Source organism: Azolla caroliniana, unplaced genomic scaffold, assembly GCF_043228905.1.
Source record: "Azolla caroliniana isolate FFs.n. ecotype wild unplaced genomic scaffold, voAzoCaro1.0.p SCAF_16, whole genome shotgun sequence".
NCBI classification, from domain to species: Eukaryota; Viridiplantae; Streptophyta; class Polypodiopsida; order Salviniales; family Salviniaceae; genus Azolla; species Azolla caroliniana.
The window spans coordinates 18797741-18819492 of NW_028230451.1; the positions used below are offsets into that span (position 1 = coordinate 18797741).

The window sequence follows — 21752 nt, forward strand, 5'->3', positions numbered from 1 at the left end:
CGTATTCGTTCCGATCTGACTCAACGTTGCCAGTTTCGTATTCCGGCATCTTCTTCTTCCCCTTCTCTTTGTGCGTGAACCGTCTCCTCGGTTCCTTGCGCGGGGAGAGCACGGCAGAGTCTCCACTATTCACTGGTTCCTCATCCGACTGGTCATCCCGACTCAGCCACTCATTTGGTCCACTTAGCCTCTCTTCTAGAGTGACGAGTTCTTCATCTTCTGCTTGGACCTCCTCAGGTTCACTAGCCTCATCTTCCGGAATCGGGTCTTCGTCGGGAGTTGGAGTTGGAGTCAATAGGGAGTACCATGATGCCATCTCATCAAACTCGACATCTCGACTTACTCGGACCTGCGAAGTCTAGGGGTTATATCACTTATAATCCTTTTGCTCATGCGAGTAACCGACTAGGATGCACTTCTCTGACTTCGGATCCAGCTTCCTTTGCTTCTTATCCGGTACATGCACATATGCTATGCTACTGAATATCCGAAGGTGTCTCAAATTCGGCTTCCGCCTGAAATACAACTCATGTGCTGACACCTTGTCACCGATCCGGTTTTGGATGTAGACGGCCATCCGGACCGCCTAAGCCCAGTAGAAATGGGGCATGCTCTTCTCCTCCATCATTTCCCTTGCCGCGTCAACAATCAAGCAATTCTTCCTTTCGGCCACACCGTTTTGCTCCGGTGTGTATCTACAGCTGAATTCTCTCCCGAATTGCGTTCTACTACAAATAATTGTTGAATTGATCGGAAAAGTATTCTTTTCCGCCATCTAACCACAAGCACTTGACCTTCCTCTCCGTTTCCCGTTCAACTAAGCTTTGTAAGTTCTGGAAACATTCGAAGACTTCGTTCTTCCATTCGATGAGGTAGATCCACGTGTGCCAGTTGTAGTTGTCGATGAAGTAGATGAAGTATCAACTCCCGCCAAGACTAACGTTTTGTGCCAGTCCCCATACATCCGAATGGATTAGGTCGAGCTTGTTACGGCTCTGGTTTCATTCGGTGGGGAATGGAAGCCGGTGTTGCTTCCCGAGTTGGCAAACTTCACAAATTTTGGCCTTCCGACCACTGAATTTCGGCAATCAGAACACAACTTGTTTCGATTGCAAGTCTTGAAGCCTTCGGTAATTAGTGTTGTGCCACTTGTGCCAGACATCGATGTCTGATTCAATCTTCTGTCCTTTGGCAAACATGGTGGTGCCGACGTCATTAGTGTTGAGGATGAACATCCTCCCTTCTCTACGCTCTTGCGCAATTATTCGGCCTTCTTCCTCGATGAAGCACCTGAGGTGCGTAAACTGCACCTGCATCCCCTGGTCGACGATTTGTCCAACCGACACCAGCTTCTTTGTGATAGTCGGAACGTGTAGTACGTTCATCAGCTTTCCCTTTTGTCCGACATGGCTTAAAGGGACTTCTCTGACATGCACAATTGGGTGAGGGGTGTCGTCTCCAGTTTCAACGATTCCCGATTGTGCCGGTTTCTCCAAAAATGAGAACCACTCTTAATGGCTCATCATGTGGTTGGACGCTCCAAAATCAACGTACCATACTTCCTCCGATTTGGAAGTAGTCTTCTTCATCGAGTTAGCCTTTTGCTTCATCACGAAGGTTGGCCCTTTACCGGTTTTCTTGGTTTTGGATCCTTCCGATCCTTCCGCGTAGTGCGAGCTTTGCCGGTTATCCCGATCGGTTTTGCCGGATCCAGATTTGTCTAAATCGGCGCGCTTCTTCTAGCACTCGCTTTCCCTGTGGCCCTTTTTGCCACAGTACCAGCATTCCGTGATGGCCGCTTTGACTCCCCCTACTTGTGGAGGGTCTGGAACTACTGTCGGCACCACCTTTGTGCCTCCGGTCCTGCTATTGTCGGCCGCCTTCATTGCATACCGACCCACCACGTCCGTGGGACCAATCGGTCTCCATGTACAACATCCGGCCGTCTGATTGAGTGGTCCTTGATCCACTCGTGTGATTTTCTTCGACCATCAGCATCGATTGCAAGTCGAAGAAAGGTGGTGGTTTTTCCCGGGTGCAGATCATTGTCCAGATTGGCCCATACCTTTGCGCTAGACCACCGAGGTAGATTTGTACCATCTCGTCTTCGTCCATCATCACATTGATGGACCCGAATGCATCGCAAATCTCATTTATCTTGGTGGTGTAGTCCGTAACCAACATGTCTCTTTGCCGAAGGTTGTTTAGCTCTTGCCGGAGCTACAACTTACGGGTTGTGGTACTCGCGGCAAAAATCTTCCTAGATTTCCCGAAGCCTCCTTTGGCATCTTTGCATCCTTGATGTAGCCGAGCATCTGATCGTGCACACAGGACGCGAGGCAGTACAATACTCAGCTCGCTCCTTGCTCCCATACCAGGGAGTCATTGTGTGCCGACTCCTGTGCTACCTCGTTCGTTCCTTCCACGAAGCTCCAATATCCATGCCCTAGTAGGTACTGGTGCATCTTGTATGACCAGGACGCGTAGTTGCTCCGGTTGAGCTTCTCTGTTGGAAGTGAACTCGTCATTCCTCTGTCCATATCTTCTCTATATCTATTGTTACTAGGTTCTAGGGTTCGTCTATGAAAGCAAGTGTCGGCTGTAGAGTTTCTCAACCCTTGCGATCTAATACTATGTAGATGTTAACGTGTGGAAGCGTTAGACAGAACCGGCTCAGTCAGATAGCAACAGAGAATAAGATGAAGGTTTAATGAAGAAGCTTAATACATAGAGAATACGCGTGAGAGAGAGAGAGAGAGAGAGAGAGAGAGAGAGAGAGAGAGCAGAACATAAACTCTATTCAAAATAACACTCTGAAAACTCTGTATATACAACGTGCTAAACAACACTATTTATACAAGTCCATAAAGGACTGACAGGTACTTCAATATTCCTACGTGCGACTGACACTAACTATGAGACAATGATTACCTAGTAGTCTAGGCTACTACCAAGCTTCCGGTTCCCGCTCGAATCCGGCTCTCCAATCCGTCTCCCTAATCCGGCCAGTTGTTTCTGGATACCATCCGGCTCATCCTTCCAGATCCGATTAAGCTTGCTCACTCAACACCCTAAATAGGGAAAAACCACGGGAGCCCACAAACTCCAATTTATCACTATATGAGAAAGGTACAATCATAGACTCGAAGGCAACGACCTCAAGCTGTGTATCTTCGCCAAGCGGCGGTTACAATAGAGTATCGCTCTGTGTCTCACACACTCTCTCTCTTTGTCGCTCTCTATACAATATGGTCTCAACAACAATTGACAACAACTCTCTCTAAATGATTGCCCTAAGTCATATTTTACTTATATGACTTTTAGGGTATTTCCAAATATAGCATCAGTGGGCTTACTCTAACATATTTACAAATATGTCCCATCTTCCGTTTCTCACCGGGTCCATCCGATCCAGTTTCTAGATCTGGTTCCTTCATCCGACTTGTCCAATCCGGCTCCTCTGGTTCTCATCTAGATCCCATCCGAATTCCCAACACAAAAGGGGTAAAAATGTTTCAACCCCTCTACTCGGAAGGTTCATGTGAGTCGAGATGTATTCTTTGACGAATCGGCATCATGGTACAAACCTGAGCCGACTCCTCCCGAACCATCTACGAACGACCTTGACAACATAGAAAATGATAATCAACTAAGGTCAATAGATTCTGGGGAGAGTCCAATCTCAACCAGATTGAGCGGACCACAAGAGCCTCCAAGCAGCCAAAGCACATCTCGGTCATTATCATCCTTTTTGCGCAATCCTTCATATTTTCGAAGACCATCGGACTTAACATTATCATCTACCACAATGCCGACTTCATGCAAGCATTGACGTCATAGGCCTGGATGTAGCTTCACACCAAACTTTTGTTTGACATCCAAATACTCGTGGTGGAAGAACCTTATACGCTCAATCGATGACATTTTCTGCCTATAGTCATTATCGTTATTGTGGTTCCATGCCAACAGCTTTGCCTCTTCAGTTGTGAGACCCACGTAAATTTTGCACTCGGCATACTTCAAGAAGAAAGTCGTTGGATGTTCTCTCACAAGTTGCCGACGTGCCTCCTTTGAATGCGATCCACCAATGACAAAGTAATTATATTGATCATGCTTTCTTATATCAAAATCTTCAATGGTTTCACATTCTTCAGGATCCACCATAACAATAAAAGGCACAACGGTAGCATGAGGATTAATTTTCATTTTTTTCTTGAGATTTTGAACATGCATTCGGTGTGGCTCTCTAATCTCAAGTGGTATTCGTCTTGTTTTTTCATCAATAGGGGGCTGATGGATGTGTGTTATAGGCAAATTAAACACTTGCCCTTTCCTGACCAGTTTACACTGCATTAACTCTCTCCGTATCTTATTCTGCTCGGATGACAACACACCCGATGCCAACTCAGGTCCTGGCATCCCCTTAGTGTCCTCATCTTCGTTTTCACTTGATGAGTTGGAGTTCAACATTTTGGTGGTCTTGATTGTACTTTAGATGCCCTTTTTGTTGCCTTCACTAGGGAGGGCAATGGCTCCCTTCGAGTTACATGGCCTTGTATATAAGGCCTCAAGGTAACAATAAGGTTTTGTGAGCTTTCTAGATCTTCTTTGAAAGCTTCTGGCCCACAAGATTCCTTTACTAGAAGATCTTCAAAAAGGAACACTTTACGTACCCCCTTAGAGCACTCTATCATTACAAGTATGTTGACCGAATCTGCATCTTCGTAGTCAAATCGTAGAATACGGCCATACATAAATGGGGTTTCATTTTCAAGCTTGCCCTCGCCCTTCTTCTTTGTTGTATACAATACGACTTTTTTCTTGGAGTCGACGTATTGCATACACCATTCCTTGTCCGTTAGATCACGGTCAGGAAGGTCTTCACCACCAGTAGCTGCTAATAGTTTCTTTTGGCTAACCTCAATGGGTGGTTGAGATTTTGTCTCCTCGTTGAAGAGAAGCTTTTTTCCTCTCTTCACGTTCTCGAGAGCTATTAGGGTCTGTGTTTCAACAGGAGAACCATGTATGCGGAGCTTTATCTTCTTCACAGGTTGGTCCGAGAAGTTCTCAAACGACTTATTTAAGAAAGGACATGCGAAAACATAAGTTAGGTGGTCACGTAGATTAAGGTTGTATATTAAAATACAAATAATTAGATGAAGACATAAACTAGCAGGCGATTTGTGGTAAACTATAAATATTAATCATGCATTGAGTGAACGTGGTAGTCCTTTATTCAGAAATCCATTCTAGTAAGGGCGATTCAACTTAGAAAATATATATCTTAATAAGTATACAAGGTTATATATTGTCTTGAAGGGTAGGTATGGCTTATATTGATTCCATATCCATATTTTAGAGAATTTGCATATGATAGACTTGAATTTGGTATCGTAAAGGTAATTTGTAGGTTATTTTCTACTATTTTAAGTTATACTAGGTCATAAAACCTCCATAATTAAGGGCCCTATTTGTTACAAAATAAGGCAATTCACCCTAAAAAAAGACTGATTTTGACAGAAAGTTTGATATCTTTTCACACAATACTAAATTGTTGCCCCAAAGACAGAATATTCCTCTTTAAAGTTCTTGTTTTATATAGGAACTCGATACGTCGTATCGTGTTCCTGTATATAGTTCGTGTCTATACATGAAATCGATGCACGGTATCAAGTTCGTGTATCAAACACATACTTTACATAAGAACTAGATACGGTGTATCGAGTTCCTGTATAAAACAAGAACTTTATACAGGAACTCGATACGTTGTATCGAGTCCATGTATAAAACACAAACATAATACAAGAGCTCGATACGTTGTATCGAGTTCCTCTGTAAAAGAGTTACATAACACAGGAACTCGATACGCCGTATCGAGTTCCTGTTTAAAACACACATTATATACAGGAAAATACAAACTGTGTACAGGAACTCGATGCGGTGTATCGAGTTCTTGTTTAAAACGCAAACATAATACAGGAACTCGATATGGCGTATCGAGTTCCTATTTAAAATGCAAACATAATACAGGAACTCAATACGACGTATCGAGTTCCTGTATAAAACCTAAACTTCACACAAGAACTCGATACGTCGTATCGAGTTCCTGTATAAAGTTTGTGTTTTATACAGGAACTCGATACGGTGTATCAAGTTCTTGAGTGACGAATCATATTTACAAAAATGTCCACAGTGTCAGAGGCCTACCTCGAGTCCTAGCGCTCGATTCTCTTTGAAGACATGGTTGATCTTGTCGAAGTGGAGGCGGAGATCGCGCTTTCGTGCTTCGTGCTTCGTGCTCTGTGTGCTCTTGTGTTTCGCGTGACTGAAATATGACGAGGTCTTCCTATTTATAGGGATTGACCACAGTGGTTAAAGTAACCACAGTCACTTTAACCAGGGTTGGCAAGCTTGAGGTTAGTTAGTTAGTAACCACAGTCACTTTAACCAGAGTTACTTATGATTGCATCAATGATTACAAAGTCAAACGAACATATTGATGAATATTTTATAGTCAAAATAACTCACAATGACTTTGAAGGTCATGAAGGAAACAATGATAGAGGTTCATGAATGAACCAATGATTGATTACTAAAAGCAATATTTTTATGACTCTTAATTGCTTTGTATTAAAGATGTGGGCATGAATGAACTAATGATTGAAAAGTCCTATATTTAAAATGGTGGGCATGAATGAACCAATGACTGAGAAGTTCTATATTAAATATGGGTGCCATTAATTAAGCAATGATTTTAACTTTAATCCAACATATATATGGCTTGGTAATGATTGTAATTATATTATAATTGATTTAACTTCATACAGACTAGTTTAAGTAATTATTAATATGTTGAATACATTTATTATATTAAAAATAATATTTTTTATGTATTGTATTAATATAATATTAAATAATATAGACATTATATTAAGGGAGCTTCTGTTTTGAGAGGAATTTATGTTTTGAGAGGAGTTTATGTTTAGAGAGGAGTATATGTTTAGAGAGGAGCTTATCAGTTTTTTGCCTTAACCTAAGCACATAACTTAAAGAGCTTTGTGTGGACCTTAAGCCATGAGTGAAGATTCAACGTTCTCAATTGAAGAATATTGTTTGTCATCAGACTCTTCGTTTTCTACCGAAGAGTATTGTTTGTCAACAGACTCACCATTTTCTATTGAAGAATATTGTCTGTCGACAAACTCACCATATTCTATCGAAGAGTATTGTCTGAGCTCATCTTCATCTACAACGAATGTGAATAATGACACATGTGAAGAGTTCTCTATTGAAGAATATGATATTAATAAAGATACGGAGAATGAAGGTAGTGCCAATGAAACATCGAATATCATGGGCGATGGTCACAACAAAGAATTGGATAGTAACAAGGTTACACCAACTTCTATGCAGGAAGAGAAATTTGGAAGCCCTATGCATATTAGAAGAATCCCACGAAGAATTCGTCTGGCTAGATTTAACTTGGTGACATCAAATAAACAGATTGGATTTGATGTAAAAAAAATATGTTGTGCCCATGGTTGTATGTCTATGATTGGAAAATCAAAGTTGCGAGAATTAAGGCGATACTATTTTTCGATGACTGGTGATGAGCAAGACACTTACCTCGGGTCACATATGCAACTAGTGTCTGACAAATGTACGGGGATCAAAGTATCATTCGAGTATTATATCTTCCATGCGCAACAGATATGCAGAGTTGCATTCAAAATTGCATTATGTGTTAGTAACATGCGGCTACATAGAGTACAACAACGTCTACTTAGCGGGGATCAAATGCTCAATTGTAAAGAGGTTCCAAGTATGAAAAGTGCAATTGGAAGACATGTTATTGGTTGGATGAAAAGTTACTTTCAGTTAAATTGTGAAGTAATGCCCACTACAGGTAGGATGCACCTCTCTAATAATTACACACGTCGAGAAGTTTATGATGTCTATCGATCTAATATGGTGGGCTCACGTAATAAGTCTGTCACATATAGCCAATTCACAAGATTATGGAGAGCTTGGTTTTCAAATGTTATCATTCCACGTAAAGTACGCATGGGGTATTGCTCCATTTGTGCAAATCTTAAAAGTTTGGCTAAAGGTGCAAAGACATCAATGGAAAAGGATATGAGTAAGAAGTTACTACAAGAGCATCGTGAGGCACAATCGTTAGAACGAAAGAAGGAGATGCATCATAGAGAGAAGTGTTTGAAGAGGCCCGAACAATACATGTGCTTAATGATAGATGGCATGGACCAAAAGAAGACGTGCTTGCTGCATATGCGGAGGCTCCCCAAAGACGTCAATGATGAGTGCCTTGTTCAAATGCACTTGGTGGGATGCTTGGCTTATAATAGGTCTGTTGTACCTCACGTCTTCATTACATAACCCAATGTTCACAATGACCCTAACCTAACAATTACAATGATTCACCGAGTTTTGATGTCTTGGGGCCAACCTTTCCCCCCTATTCTATACATACAATTGGACAATACTGCTAGAGAGAACAAAAATTCAACTGTGTTTGGCTATCTAAGCATGTTGGTCAACCAAGGATTGTTTAGAAAAGTGAAAGTCAATTTTCTTTTGGTTGGCCACACACATGATCATATAAATCAGATGTTTAGCACATTCTCCAGACAGTTGTCTCGACATGATGCTTTCACATTACCTAAACTATTTGATGTCATTTGTGATGCATATACACCACGCCCAAAAGTGTTACACTTGAAGGAGGTATATGACTTTAAGAGATATATATCAGATGGGGGTGTTGGGAATGTTAAAGTGCTTGCCCAATTAAACAATATAAGCTTCAATCACATTTTTATGATAAAGAAAAATGAAATAAGTGGTTCTACACTTTTGTATGCTAAACAATATTCATCTTTTACAACATGAGAACCTAAAGGTGGTTGCCAGTTATTACTTTGTATGCCAAGTACAATTGTCCATGGAGCTAAGCAAATGCCAATTGAGAGTGGTTCTACACTTTTGTATGCTAAACAATATTCATCTTCTACAACATGGGAACCTAAAGGTGGTTGCCAGTTATTACTTTGTATGCCAAGTACAATTGTCCATGGACCTAAGCAAATGCCAATTGAGAAGAAAGGATAGTTGTAGAGTGACTTGGTATCGGAACAAAAACGGTTATGGCTCCAAGCCTTAGAAGAAAAAAGAAAGCATATTGAGGCCGCCAAGAAATATGCCGCACAACAAGACATGTCATGGTGGGATGTATTTTATAGTGATCAAAAAGGAATTATAGACAATTGTGTATTTGGTGATAATTAGAATTTGGAAACGCCATTCACATGGTCGCTGCAACATGATCGTGTAAATAGAACTCCGGAGCAACCAACAAGTGTGATTAATGACAGTTTGGTCCATCGACAACAAAGAGACATTTATGTGGGACAAAGGATGACCAAAGTAGTCGAAGTTAGATGGCAAGGCAATTTGCAAGAGCTCACGGCGGGGATGTTGATTGCAACGCCGGCTGATGAGAACTCACATGGCCACCAATTTTGGGTTGGTAAAATTCTAGAAGTGCTAATGCATGAAATAGAAAACATGATCAAGTCTATAAACGTTCATTGGTACAACTCTAGAAGTGCAAATGCTTTTATAGGTAAGTATACATTAGAGATGATTGAATGCACAACAAGAAGGGGAGGTAGGAAGAGGAAGCGAAACATTCGTAACACCTCGACCCTTGATATCTCTGATGTGGATATCATCATGTACGACTTCACACTTACAAAAGCCGGACCATTAAGGAAGTCAACAATAGATATAATAAAAGAAAAATTACCAGGTCTACAAGGTGGCTCCAGTCAAAGGCAAACGAGATCTGTTACATATAATCTAGAGTCAAACCATTTGGTTTATGACGAAGATAATGCACAGATTGGTACATCCAAGGATGACGAGGAGGAATCATCATTGTATATTAGTTATAATAGTGATTCTCCGTAAAGGAATGATCATGAATGTATTTTTGGCTATTAAGTGTAACTACATTCCGCTTGTAACAAATTGAGTAATATAAAAGCATGTGTTTTGAATTCTTATGATTTCTAAAAAATCATTTCTTATAAAATAACATTGGTTGTAAAGTTTGTGATATAAATTGAGAATGTAACTTTTTGAAATTCCTCTTTTTTTAGTTACTTCTAAATCACGAAAATAATGGATTTTTAACCTTTTTCATAGTATGTTTGAACATGTATGATACTGGTATCAATGTGTTTTGTAAAATCATTGAAAAAGCCCTAAAATCAACCAAAATTTTTCTTATCCTTCTATTTATGCGTGATCCTTGCACTTGTGAACGCGAACGTGTTAACAATTCTCTCTATGTTAGAAGCGATTCTGGAAGCTTGATTGTCATCATCCTATACATGGATGATCTAATCATTGGAGGTGAGCATCTAGTCGACATCAACAAGGTCAAGTCCCTCTTCTCTAGCAAATTCAAGATGACGAAAATGAAAGAGCTTCACTACTTCCTAGGTATGGAAGTAATTCGGACTCTAGTCGACATTATGATCTCCCAACGGCACTACATCCTCAACTTGTTATACAACTTCGGGATGACTAAGTGCAAATCTATGGCAACTCCTCTTGATCGAAACCTGAAACTAGATGTTGACTCCGGCATAGAAGAGTGTGAGCGAACTCACTATTGTCAGCTAGTCGGTAGCCTAATCTACCTCACCATTGCTCAACCCGACCTTAATTATTCGATCTAACATCTGAACCAATTCATGTACGCACCTCACGATATCCATCTGGACTGCTCGGAGCGAGTACTCAAGTATGTAAGTGGGACAATGGATTATGACATCCTCTACAAATCGGCCACACCAATTCGATTTGAGGGGTACACAGATGCCAACCGTGTCGGTTATAAGGCCTATAGACGATCGAACCCCGGATTTGTTTTCTCCCTCGGCAGTGGAGCAATATCGTGGAGCAGCAAAAAGCAGGTGACATTCACACTTTTTAAGCATTGAGGCCGAATACAAGGGGATACTTAAGAGGATGTGAAGTTGTATAGCTCAAGAGGATACTTACGGATCTGGACATCTCCATCAACAACCCAATCTTGCTCTATTGCGACAATCTCAATAGTGTCCATCTTGCTCGAAACCCCCTCTTCCATGCTCGGACAAACACATCGAGGTGCATTACCACTTCATAGAGGGTGTGTCCTTGTAGGGGATGTCGACCTTCAGCACATTAAGACCAATCTTCAGATAGCCAACATCTTCACGAACACTTTGGGTACCGACAAGCTTCGGCAATTTTCGACTGAGCTTGGTCTTTCGACCTATGCCTTGCCGAGCTTGAGGGGGAGTGATGGCCGACCTGACAACTGACTTAGTCATGACATGGTGGAGCTTGAAGGGGCAAGTTGAGAATCAAACTCAACCTAGTCTAATGTGTGAACAAACCCTTTGAGAATGTATGAGCATTTAAAGGTCAAAGGTCACCAGTGACCACTATGTGTCATAGAATCATATTCTATGACACATAATTAATGAGGTTCCACATTCCCCATGACACATGAGCTTCTATAGTTACTAGAGAGAGAGTGGTCGTTTTAATGTAGAGAGAGGGTGGATTTATATAAAGCACCCTCCTTCCTTTGTATTCGTTGGTTGTTTTCTATTGTATTTCTTCCTCCTTGTTAAAATTATTGTCAAAGTGAACGTGCGGAAGCGTTTGACAAACCGGCTCAACCGGATAGCAACAGAAGATGAAAGGAAAGCTCAATACACACAGAGAGTACGCGTACGCAAGAGAGACAAAGAGAGAGAGAGTAGAACATAAACTCAATTCAAAAAAATAACACTCTGAAAACTCTTTGTATATAGAATGTGCTCAAGGAGCACTTTTATACAAGTCCATAAAGGACTGACAGAAGTACTAGTAGGTACTTCAATGCTCATACGAGCGACTGTCACTGACTCCCAAAAATATGCCTACGTACTAGGCTGGATCTAACGGCCTACCGGTTTCATTCCGATCCGGATTCTAGTTCCGGATATCATCCGGACATCGATCCGGTTCTCAAATCCGGATACCGATCCAGCTCTGGCTTATTCAGCCGATCCGGATCCGGTTGACCTTGCTCGCTCAACAATTATACATTTGAGTTCTTTATTTCCTATCTGTCTTGTGTCTCTTCTCTCCTCTTTCACACACACATCTCTAATCTATTCCGCATAACATAATTACTCTAGCTACGCATTTACACATCTCAAGAGTTATTGATTTTGAAAATGATTGTGATTGATTGCAATAGTTCACCAACTTGCATGGAAGAGTCTATCACCTAAGCCTTAGTGCATCTTTTTGGTAAAAGATTCCACCTAGTCCCCCTTATGTATACTGCGCTAAAATTCCAACTTATAAATTGATTTGCTTCTATATTAAACAAATTAACAAAGAAATGTTTCTTTAGCCACGTCTTGTAAGAGGACTACCACAAATGAGACATGACTTGGTTGAACTTTCCAAAAGATGTCTAAGTTTAATGCATGATGATTATAAGCTAGATTCAATACATTTCAAAAACTAGCTAGATTCAATGTATTACAAATAGTACCTTGAGTCAACACATTTGAATAGTTACTGAGCATATGACACGTGCATCATGTTTAGTGATGACAAATATGTGATAATGACAAGAGACAAGAGGCACATTAAACAATAGGCATCTCATATATGTGTTCCCATCAACCAGAAATTATTTTAAGTCTTTTTATTGTCTTTGAAGTTTTGGTAGTGATATCAAAACATTGTGTGCACAACACGATGTTCAGTGTCAGTTTTCTAGATCTATGTGAATACCAAATATAATTCATCCAGTGATATGTAGTGTTTGTGTTTCATCAACCTCACTAATTTTAATATTCTTCAACTTTTGACATTCTTCAATAGCAAAGGGAAGATAAATAATTGTTATATTACATGGTAGGTGTCTTTTTATTGTAGAAACAACGAGAATATCAGTGTCTTGTTCATGACTTGCATTTTGTATCTACATGCAATAGTGAAAATATATGCTTCAAGAGAGAGGAAGGCTTGGGGGCGGGGGGAGGGGGGGGAGAGGAGAGCGAGATAAGTGGCAATTCCTTTTTAATGCATAGGAGGTTGCACATCATTGTCAAATTTTGTAAAACATTGAAAACAAATCCAACTCTTTCACTTTTTTATAAGGTAGATTGTGGACTCTCTTTTTTGGTCCTATGACATGCCCATCAAGAAGCACAATTTGAGTTTATTGCAAGAAACAAAATGCACAAGCAACTAAAAGAAATTGTATTGTTTAGGTAAATCACTCATTACTCATAACTTGCACAATGCTCTTATAGATGCAATAGAAATGCTCCTCCTTGCACATAATCTCTCAAATATCCGACAAGCTTATGAAAAAGGTCAACGCATGTCATGATACTTCAAAAATGCCATACAACATGGACTACCAATATTTGTTCTGACAAATGAAACCCACGAGCCAAGTAATTGTTCATCGTCTGGAAGTGTGTGCGGCATGCCTTAAAATGTGAGGATGCTATAGGTAGGCATGAACTTAGGGACAAATTCTAAAGGCTACTTTTGATGGTTTAAAGGGTGGGATATAAGAGGGAAACCAGATATCCAAATAAAACTTGGGACAAACCCATAGGAACCTATGAAACATGTGGCCATCTGTTGAGCCTAAAGAGTTGGGCAACATAATCAGTTTCTTGCTTTATAATTTGTCCATAAAGTTACGTTTATACTTCTTTTCATCTGACTCCTAATCCTCTCCTCTATAATCTTCATCAAAATCGTCTTTAAAGTCCCATTAGGTTGTTGTCTACGCCAACCCCTTGCCCTAAAAATAGTAGGTCTTACTTTCCTCGTTATGGCATGGTAGACTATTGCACTTGAGAAAAACTAGCATCATGTAGTTATCTAAGACTACTTAGATCTCTTCTATTTTGACCATCAATTTTGTGGCCATTTCCAATACTGTAAACATACTACATCACCTCACTTGACTAGCACACAAAGAATCTAAACCTCTCAATTTAGTTCATTCCGACTTTTGTGGACCCACGCCACATCAATGGTGCCTCATAATTCCTTACGTGTATCGATGATCTAACCTAGAAGGTGTTGGTCTACTTGATGAGGACCAAAGACAAAGCCTTTGCTTCTTCCTATATTATTTGCAATGGTTGAGAATCAGATAGACCGAAGTCTAAAATGCTTGCGATTTGATAATGGGGAAGAGTATAAATAAGATGGATCAATAGTTTTTTGCAAACAAAGAGGTACCCAATGTGAATTAACCACACCCTATAGTCCAAAGTAGAATGGCATCACTAAAAACATCAACCGAGTAATTCAAGAAAGAATTAAACATTGACATGATGAAGCACTTCAATCTATCTTATGTTTCTAGTATGAGGCTATACTCACTACAATGCACACAATTAACATCAAGATAACTTGCAAGAGCTCCAAACTAGTCTTAAGTACATGGCCATGTTAGACAGGAATACAACATCCATTTAACCATCAGTTTCATCTTTAGAAATTAGGAAGTCCTCACCGCTGAGAAAAAACCTGACTGACTACATGAAATTGTTTCTCTATGCGCCTACTTGAGGCCATTTAGACTCTTCTTGAGTTGGCAAACTAGATGTTCCTAGCAAGATGACGTGAAACCTTTTGGTGTGCACCTTATATATTTCTTTGTCTAGATCACCATAGAGGAAGGTCGTAGAAGAAGCTTCAAGTCCCCAACAACTAATAGCTCAATAAGAATCAACAGGTTGTCATTTTCACCACCTATGAAAAGATCTCCTCAAAATCGACTCTTGGGCATTGTGGTTCTAATTCCTTGCACCTTTGTTATGTACGTGTTAACTTATTATCTAATTGATGTCCCTTACCATTTTTAATGACTAGGATAAACAAGGTTGCATCTAACTTGTATAATGATTAAACTTGCATATGTGCAATGTGCAAAGAAGAGGTACACAATCTTCATATTATGAAGGCATAAATCTTGTGAAATTCGGAAGGTTAACACACTTTTGTACCTATGTAAAATGTAATACCTTTCGTATGCAACTCCCAACTTCACGATCGTACCATAATGAAAAAAGCTTTTGTGCCAACCCACAAATTAGGTCGTTCAACAATCAATGTCAATAAAGGTACAAGTAGGTTGTCCAAAATGGCTAGCATTGCTAAAGCACACAGACCAAATGATTGGGTATGTACCTTTATTTCATAAAGACTTCAAAAGTTCATTAAAAAGCTTTGAAACTACAAACATGGGGAACTAATCATTTATTCATAAGATGCGTACATGGATATATAGCATAATTGCACATGAGGGTGAGGCACATTTATATCTAGCAAGGAGCTTTAGAGAGGGATAAGGTATGAAATGTCTTGAAGATTTTAAACGAATCGGTCAAGATAGTCATCAGCAGAAGTATACTTGACATCAGGGTAGAGTGAGGTAGCCTCGACATCATTGGGTCCAAGATCGAAATTTGTTTGCTCCCCTTTGAAGACAATGCTATGCAAAATAGATGGAAAAATGTTCCCTGGGAATGGAGTACCTACAATGGGCCAACATCACGTCATTTGAACGTTTTACTAAACGGAAACACACAAAAGTGAGAGTAAAAAATTTAGAGAAAAAAAAAACGCGTTTAGGGGCATACCCTCGATCTTCTTCACATATTCTTCCTCAGTCACAGTTATTTTCTCCACGGTTTTTCCGATTTTCTTTTCCCACTTGTCAACCAGCTCGTTCAAGGTAACGATATTTGCCGATGGCCGAATGTGGAGGGTCTTATTCACGGCTCTCGGATCGAATGCAGCTTTGATTGTGTAGGTTCCGATGTCTTCCTCGTGGGCAGCAATAACTTGAAAAAGGAGTGAAGTAATAACATTGATATGAGATTTCTTACAAATAACATTGATATGCATGACATTTCTTAGGGCCATCCATGGATATTTCTTTCCTTCATACATACATATACATACATACATATAGATACATACATATACATACATACATACATACATACATACATACATATATATATATATATATATATATATATATATACATATTTCTCCATAGATATATGGAACTTCTTATTCAATAACATAGCTATCTATATGTATATGCCACTTTTTTGCCTCAGTTGATATGGGCATTTCTTCTTCTCTATGGATATAAAAGACAGATGGATTCTTTCTCTCTTAATAGGAGGTTGGATTTCCCATTTGTGGAAACAATTTTGACAATAAATGTGACATTTTTATTCTTTTGTTTTTACCTTTCACATCGCCACTTCCATAGATTGTAACTTTGTCTCTTGGAGGGGATGTATGGCCTTCCTGGAGGAGATTTGATAGGAAATAGCCGGCAAAGCCATTGGAAACAACATATGTGTAGGGTATGCCAGCATCCTCGATGCTCCTTCGGACTTCTACTTTCGCGTGGAACAGGCTTCGGGCAGGTTCCAAGGAATTTGTACGATCGACATCGTTGCCAAACTCCGATGGGAGAAACCTCTATGCCATCAATGTGAACCCCATTTAACAATGAAATTTGAGGACATCACATTTCCAGAATAAATGATACAATGGTAATCAAAGGCATAATGTTTAAAACCAATGTACAAACATTCAAGAGCACCAGAATTTCCAAATAGAATGGAGAGAAATCGCAATTCAAGCCCACACTGTAACAATATGTCATAAAAGCAATGCAATTCGAAGGCATAAAAGTTTTCCGAATGGGATTACAAGAAAGTGCAATTCAAAAAGTCCATACTTGCAATGCAATGCCACAAGTTTTCATAAAAGCAGTGTGATTCATAGGCATAAAATGTCTAGATATGACCACAAATAGCAATGAGCAATTCAAATTTCAGACCTTGATCGTGCCAGCTTCTTTGATGGCGTCAAGGACCTTGAGCTGATCCTTGAGCTGAGCTCCCCCAACAGCAGAGATGACCACATCCACTTGCTTAAATGCGGCTACAAGGCTCTCATGATCATCCAAAGAACCCTAAAAAACAAATCAGAGAAGAAAAAAGGGGAACATTAGGTGTTCTGTCTTAGGAACAACTCCGAAATAATGCTCAATTTTTGTCTTTACCCGACCATTTTTCACTGTTTCCACAAAATGCCTCAGGTCAAATCTCAAGAAGAAAGAAAGAAATGGAGATGATATTGTTTTCCATATGATTGCTTAGACAAGACAGGGGATTTAGCAAGACATGGTTAGGGGAATGTTGGGGAAGTAGATTCAATCTGTTCTATTAGATCTATGCGGAGCATGTTATGCCACAAAACCTTAAAGTACCAGAAAAGAAATGGAACCTATTTCCTCAGTTTGATCAAATATAAGAAACCTTAGGACCACAAAGGAACCCTCATGAAAGTAACCCTAGCTACCATCAGATTGGGATGGCATACTAGAAGAAAACAATCAAATGAAAAGAAAGAAGAGTGAGTGACTAACAATTAAAAGAAGGAATCAGAGATGCATGGTGAGAGGGAGGGGATTTGTTACCTGGAGGATGGTGATGCCTGCGGATTGGAGGGATTGGACAATGTCAGGTTTGGAGGCGATGGTGGAGGGTCTGATGAGGGCGAAGGTGGGATGGCCCAAGGATGCCCCTGCAAGGGCTATGAACTTCCCGATGTAGCCTGTGGCGCCCAGAACCAGGACTCTTTTGCTCTCCTCTGCTCCATCTCCTGCCATATCTCTCTGTCTCTCTCTGTCTCTGAGAAATCAAAGCTCAAGTCTCAGAATCAGAACACAGTGGGAGAAGAAGAAGGAGGGGGTATATATATATATATATGTATATATATGGGTATATATATATAATATATATATAAAGGCTAGATTTAGTTCTTACACAAATGAATGTATTTGTTTTAGTTTGTTGTGTGGAATACAAATGAATGAATGTATGTATCTGCTTTCTCCCCATGTTTTGTCTTTGTCTGAATGTTCGTCGAGGAATTGGGTTGTCTGCATTGGTTTCGGTTGTGTGCGTACGTACGTACGTGTGTCGGTTTAAGTTGTGTGTGTGTGTGTGTGGTCTCTGCGTCTCTTGGGTTCGGTCGGGTTTGGATCGGGCTGGTATACCATGTCTTCTTTCCCAAGTGCTCGTGTCTGACTTGCAATGAATCCACCTTTCTTTGTATGCTTATGGCAAACCTTTCCTCATCCAGTTCCGCCTTAAAATGTATCTACTTGGATGGGATCAGGGTGTTTGTACGCTAATTGGCTTGTCGTCATCACATTCGTGCTTGTTTGGAAGTGTGCGCGGCATGCCTTAAAAATGTGCGGATGTTATAGGTAAGCTTGAACTTAGGAACAAATTCTAAATGCTACTTTCGATGGGTTTAAAGGGCGTGATATAAGCGGGAAACCAGATATCATAATAAAACTTAGGACAAACCCATAAGAACCTATGAAACATGGCAACATACGGCCATCTGTTGAGCCAAAGGAGTTGGGCAGGAGGATAATCGGTTTCTTGCTTTACAAATTGTCCATGCAATTATGTCTGCAATGCTTGGATTGAGTTTATCATCCCGACTCCTAATTTGCTCCTCTATAATCTTCATCAAAATCATCTCTAAAGTCCCATTAGTTGTTGTCTACGCCAACCCCTTGGCCTGAAAATAGTAGGCTTACTTTCATCGTCTATAATGATTTCGTGTATGCTTGGTATCCCAAGTCTTTTTTATGTTCCCATAACTTCAAGAATGAGTTGGAAAAACCAAAGGGAAATTCTAGAGAGACAGAAAAAAGGGGAATCATACTATTGAATCAAAGAGAAACTCTTAGGAGCTTGTGAGGAGGAATTAGATATATGTGTAACCTAGCAAGGTGTCATGTCCATCATTTGCATTGGCGTTTTATCGCTTGGGACTATTTATCCCCATAATGCTAGATGCATCTAGATAGAGGTGAGGAGTGTCATGAGAACCCTCATCCCTCGTTGATTTTGCAGTGACCCCATAGTATATCATAGTCCATATGCTACTATATTCTGACTTTGTAATTATACATTACTATTTACGAAAAAAGAAAATGGTGACAATCTCATTTAAAGAGTAATCCTATTGTTCTGATTCTTTATTGGCGTGGATGTGTTAATGTCATGATCATAAAACAAATTTACAAGGAGCACATTCACATATGCATGACCACAAACAGTTACAATGAAGAGGTTTCATAATGAGCACAACATCAAACCAAGTGTTCAAGACTCAAATTCTATGAATGTTGTAAAGCACTCGGTTTGCCACTATGCCATCATGTATTTGAAACTTCATCATTTCAACATAGTCATCAAGGTGAATCCATATCACAATTTTAATTAAATGATCTGTTGGTTTCATAATGTGATTTGGAGTTGTTGTATTTGTTTTTTTTTTCCAAAAAAGGAGTTGCTTTCTCATTAGTTAGGAGAGATTTTTACAGAAAGACTATACAAGTATATAAATCAGGTAATCACCTCTCGATCAAGTTCAGAGAATATAAGACTACGTACATACTCTTACTTTCTACTTAATGTAAGTAGGTATCTAGAGCTGTAAACTAGTGGCAATCATTGTCGACTAGCACAAGCCAAATCCTCTGGCCTTCAACGAAGGGAGGGTTTACCTAAACCCTGCATTTGTTTTACTTCATGTCATGTCCCATAACTTTCTTCTTATATATTAACATGGTAATTCTACATCTCAAGAACTATTGATCCTGAAAATAATTTGTGATTGATTGCAATAGTTCACCCACTTGCATGGGAGATTCTATCACCTAAGCCTTAGTGAATCTTTTGGGTAAAAGATTCCAACCAGACCCCCTTATGTATATTGTGTGCGCGCTAAAATTCCAACTTATAAAATGAGTTGCTTTTATATTAAACAAATCAACAAAGAAATGTTGCTTTAGCCACATCTTGTAAGAGGACTACCGCGAAGGAGACACGACATAGTTGAACTTTCCAAAAGATGGCTAAGTGTAATGCATTACGATTATAGGCTAGATTCAATGTATTTCAAAAACTAGCCAGATTCAATGTATTAGAAATAGTACCTCGAGTCAACACATTTGAATAGTTAGTGAGCATACCACACATACTGCATGTTTCGTGATGACAAATATGTGATAATGACAAGAGACAAGAGGCACATTAAACATTACGTATCTCATATATGTGTTCCCATCAACTAGAAATTATTTTAAGTCTTTTTATTTGTCTTTGAAGTTTTGATACTAATTTCAAAACATTGTGTGCAACAACATGGTGTCAAATGCCAGTTTTCTAGCTCTAGGTGAATACCAAATATAATTCATTTAGTGATATGTAATATTTGAATAGTTAATGAGCATATTGCACATAGTCCATGTTTCGTGATGACAAATATGTGATAATAATGAGAGACAAGAGGCACATTAAACAATACGTATCTCATATGTGTTCCCATCAACTATAAATTATTTTAAGTCTTCTTATTAGTCGTTGAAGTTTTGATAGTGATTTCAAAACATTGTATGCAACAACATGGTGTCAAGTGCTAGTTTTCTAGCTCTATGTGAATACCGAATATAATTCATCTAGTGATGTGTATTGTTTGTGTTTCATCAACCTCACTAATTTTAATTTTCTTAAAAAATTGACATTCTTCAATAGCAAAGGGAATACAAATCATTGTTATATTAAAGCTTAGGTGACTTTTTAATGTAGAAGCTCGAACGAGAATATCCATGTCTTGCATTTTGTATCTACATGCAATAGTGAAAGTATATGCTTCAACAAAGAGGAAGGCGGGGGCAGGAGAGCGAGATAAGTGATAGTTCCTTTTTTGTGCATAGGAGGTTGCATCTCATTGTCAGATTTTGTAAAACATCGAAAACAAATCCAACTCTTTCACTTTTTTATAAGGTAGATCGTGGACGCTTTTTTTTAGTCCCATGACTTGCCCATCAAGAATCACAATTTGAGCTTAGTGCAAGAAATGAAGAGTGCAAGCAACTAAAAGAAATTGTATTTTTCAAGTAAATCGCTCGTTACTCATAACTTGCACAATGCTCTTATAGATGCAATAGAAATGCTTCTCCTTGCGCATAATCTCTCGAATATCCGACAAGCTTATGAAAAAGGTCAACACATGTCATGATACTTCAAAAAGGCCATACAACATGCACTACCAATATTTGTTCTAACAAATGAAACCCACAAGCCAAGTAACTGTTCATCCTAAATGTCTTTTACATGTTTCCACAAACATAATCATAGTTAAAACCCTCACCATATTTTGTTCCCATCTCTCTACTTCTCATTATCACACCATGTTATTACACATACACGCACCCAATCTTCCAAGTATCGTCCCTCGACTAGTAAATCTTAAAAATGGGGCCTTCCCATTCTACACATATTTAAATTTTGGTGATTTTAACACCATAACCATTCTATAGCACAACTACCAAGCATAACACCATTATAAGAGGAGTTAGCATTGGCACAGATATATGTATGTGGTTAAAATATTGACAATATTTGACCTCCAATGAATCATATCATCTACGGTGATACACATCCAAACATGTACACAAACACATACCTACACAAATGAAATGTAGAAATGGTTTCTTATTCAAATTATTGCTTGATCTG

At 39.3% G+C, this 21752-nt stretch overlaps 1 protein-coding gene across 1 annotated transcript; it reads right to left on the reverse strand.

Annotated features, from left to right (window-relative positions):
- Positions 1–15281: 15281 nt before the first annotated feature.
- On the reverse strand, positions 15282–17839 carry LOC147854155 (phenylcoumaran benzylic ether reductase IRL1-like). Its single transcript, XM_087332002.1, has 5 exons — positions 17624–17839; positions 16982–17116; positions 16380–16617; positions 15756–15959; positions 15282–15650 (listed from the first exon to the last, which is right to left on the reverse strand). Exons 1-5 carry the CDS (start codon positions 17813–17815, stop codon positions 15487–15489), a joined length of 933 nt encoding a protein of 310 aa, XP_087188128.1. The 5' UTR covers positions 17816–17839; the 3' UTR covers positions 15282–15486.
- Positions 17840–21752: the final 3913 nt, after the last annotated feature.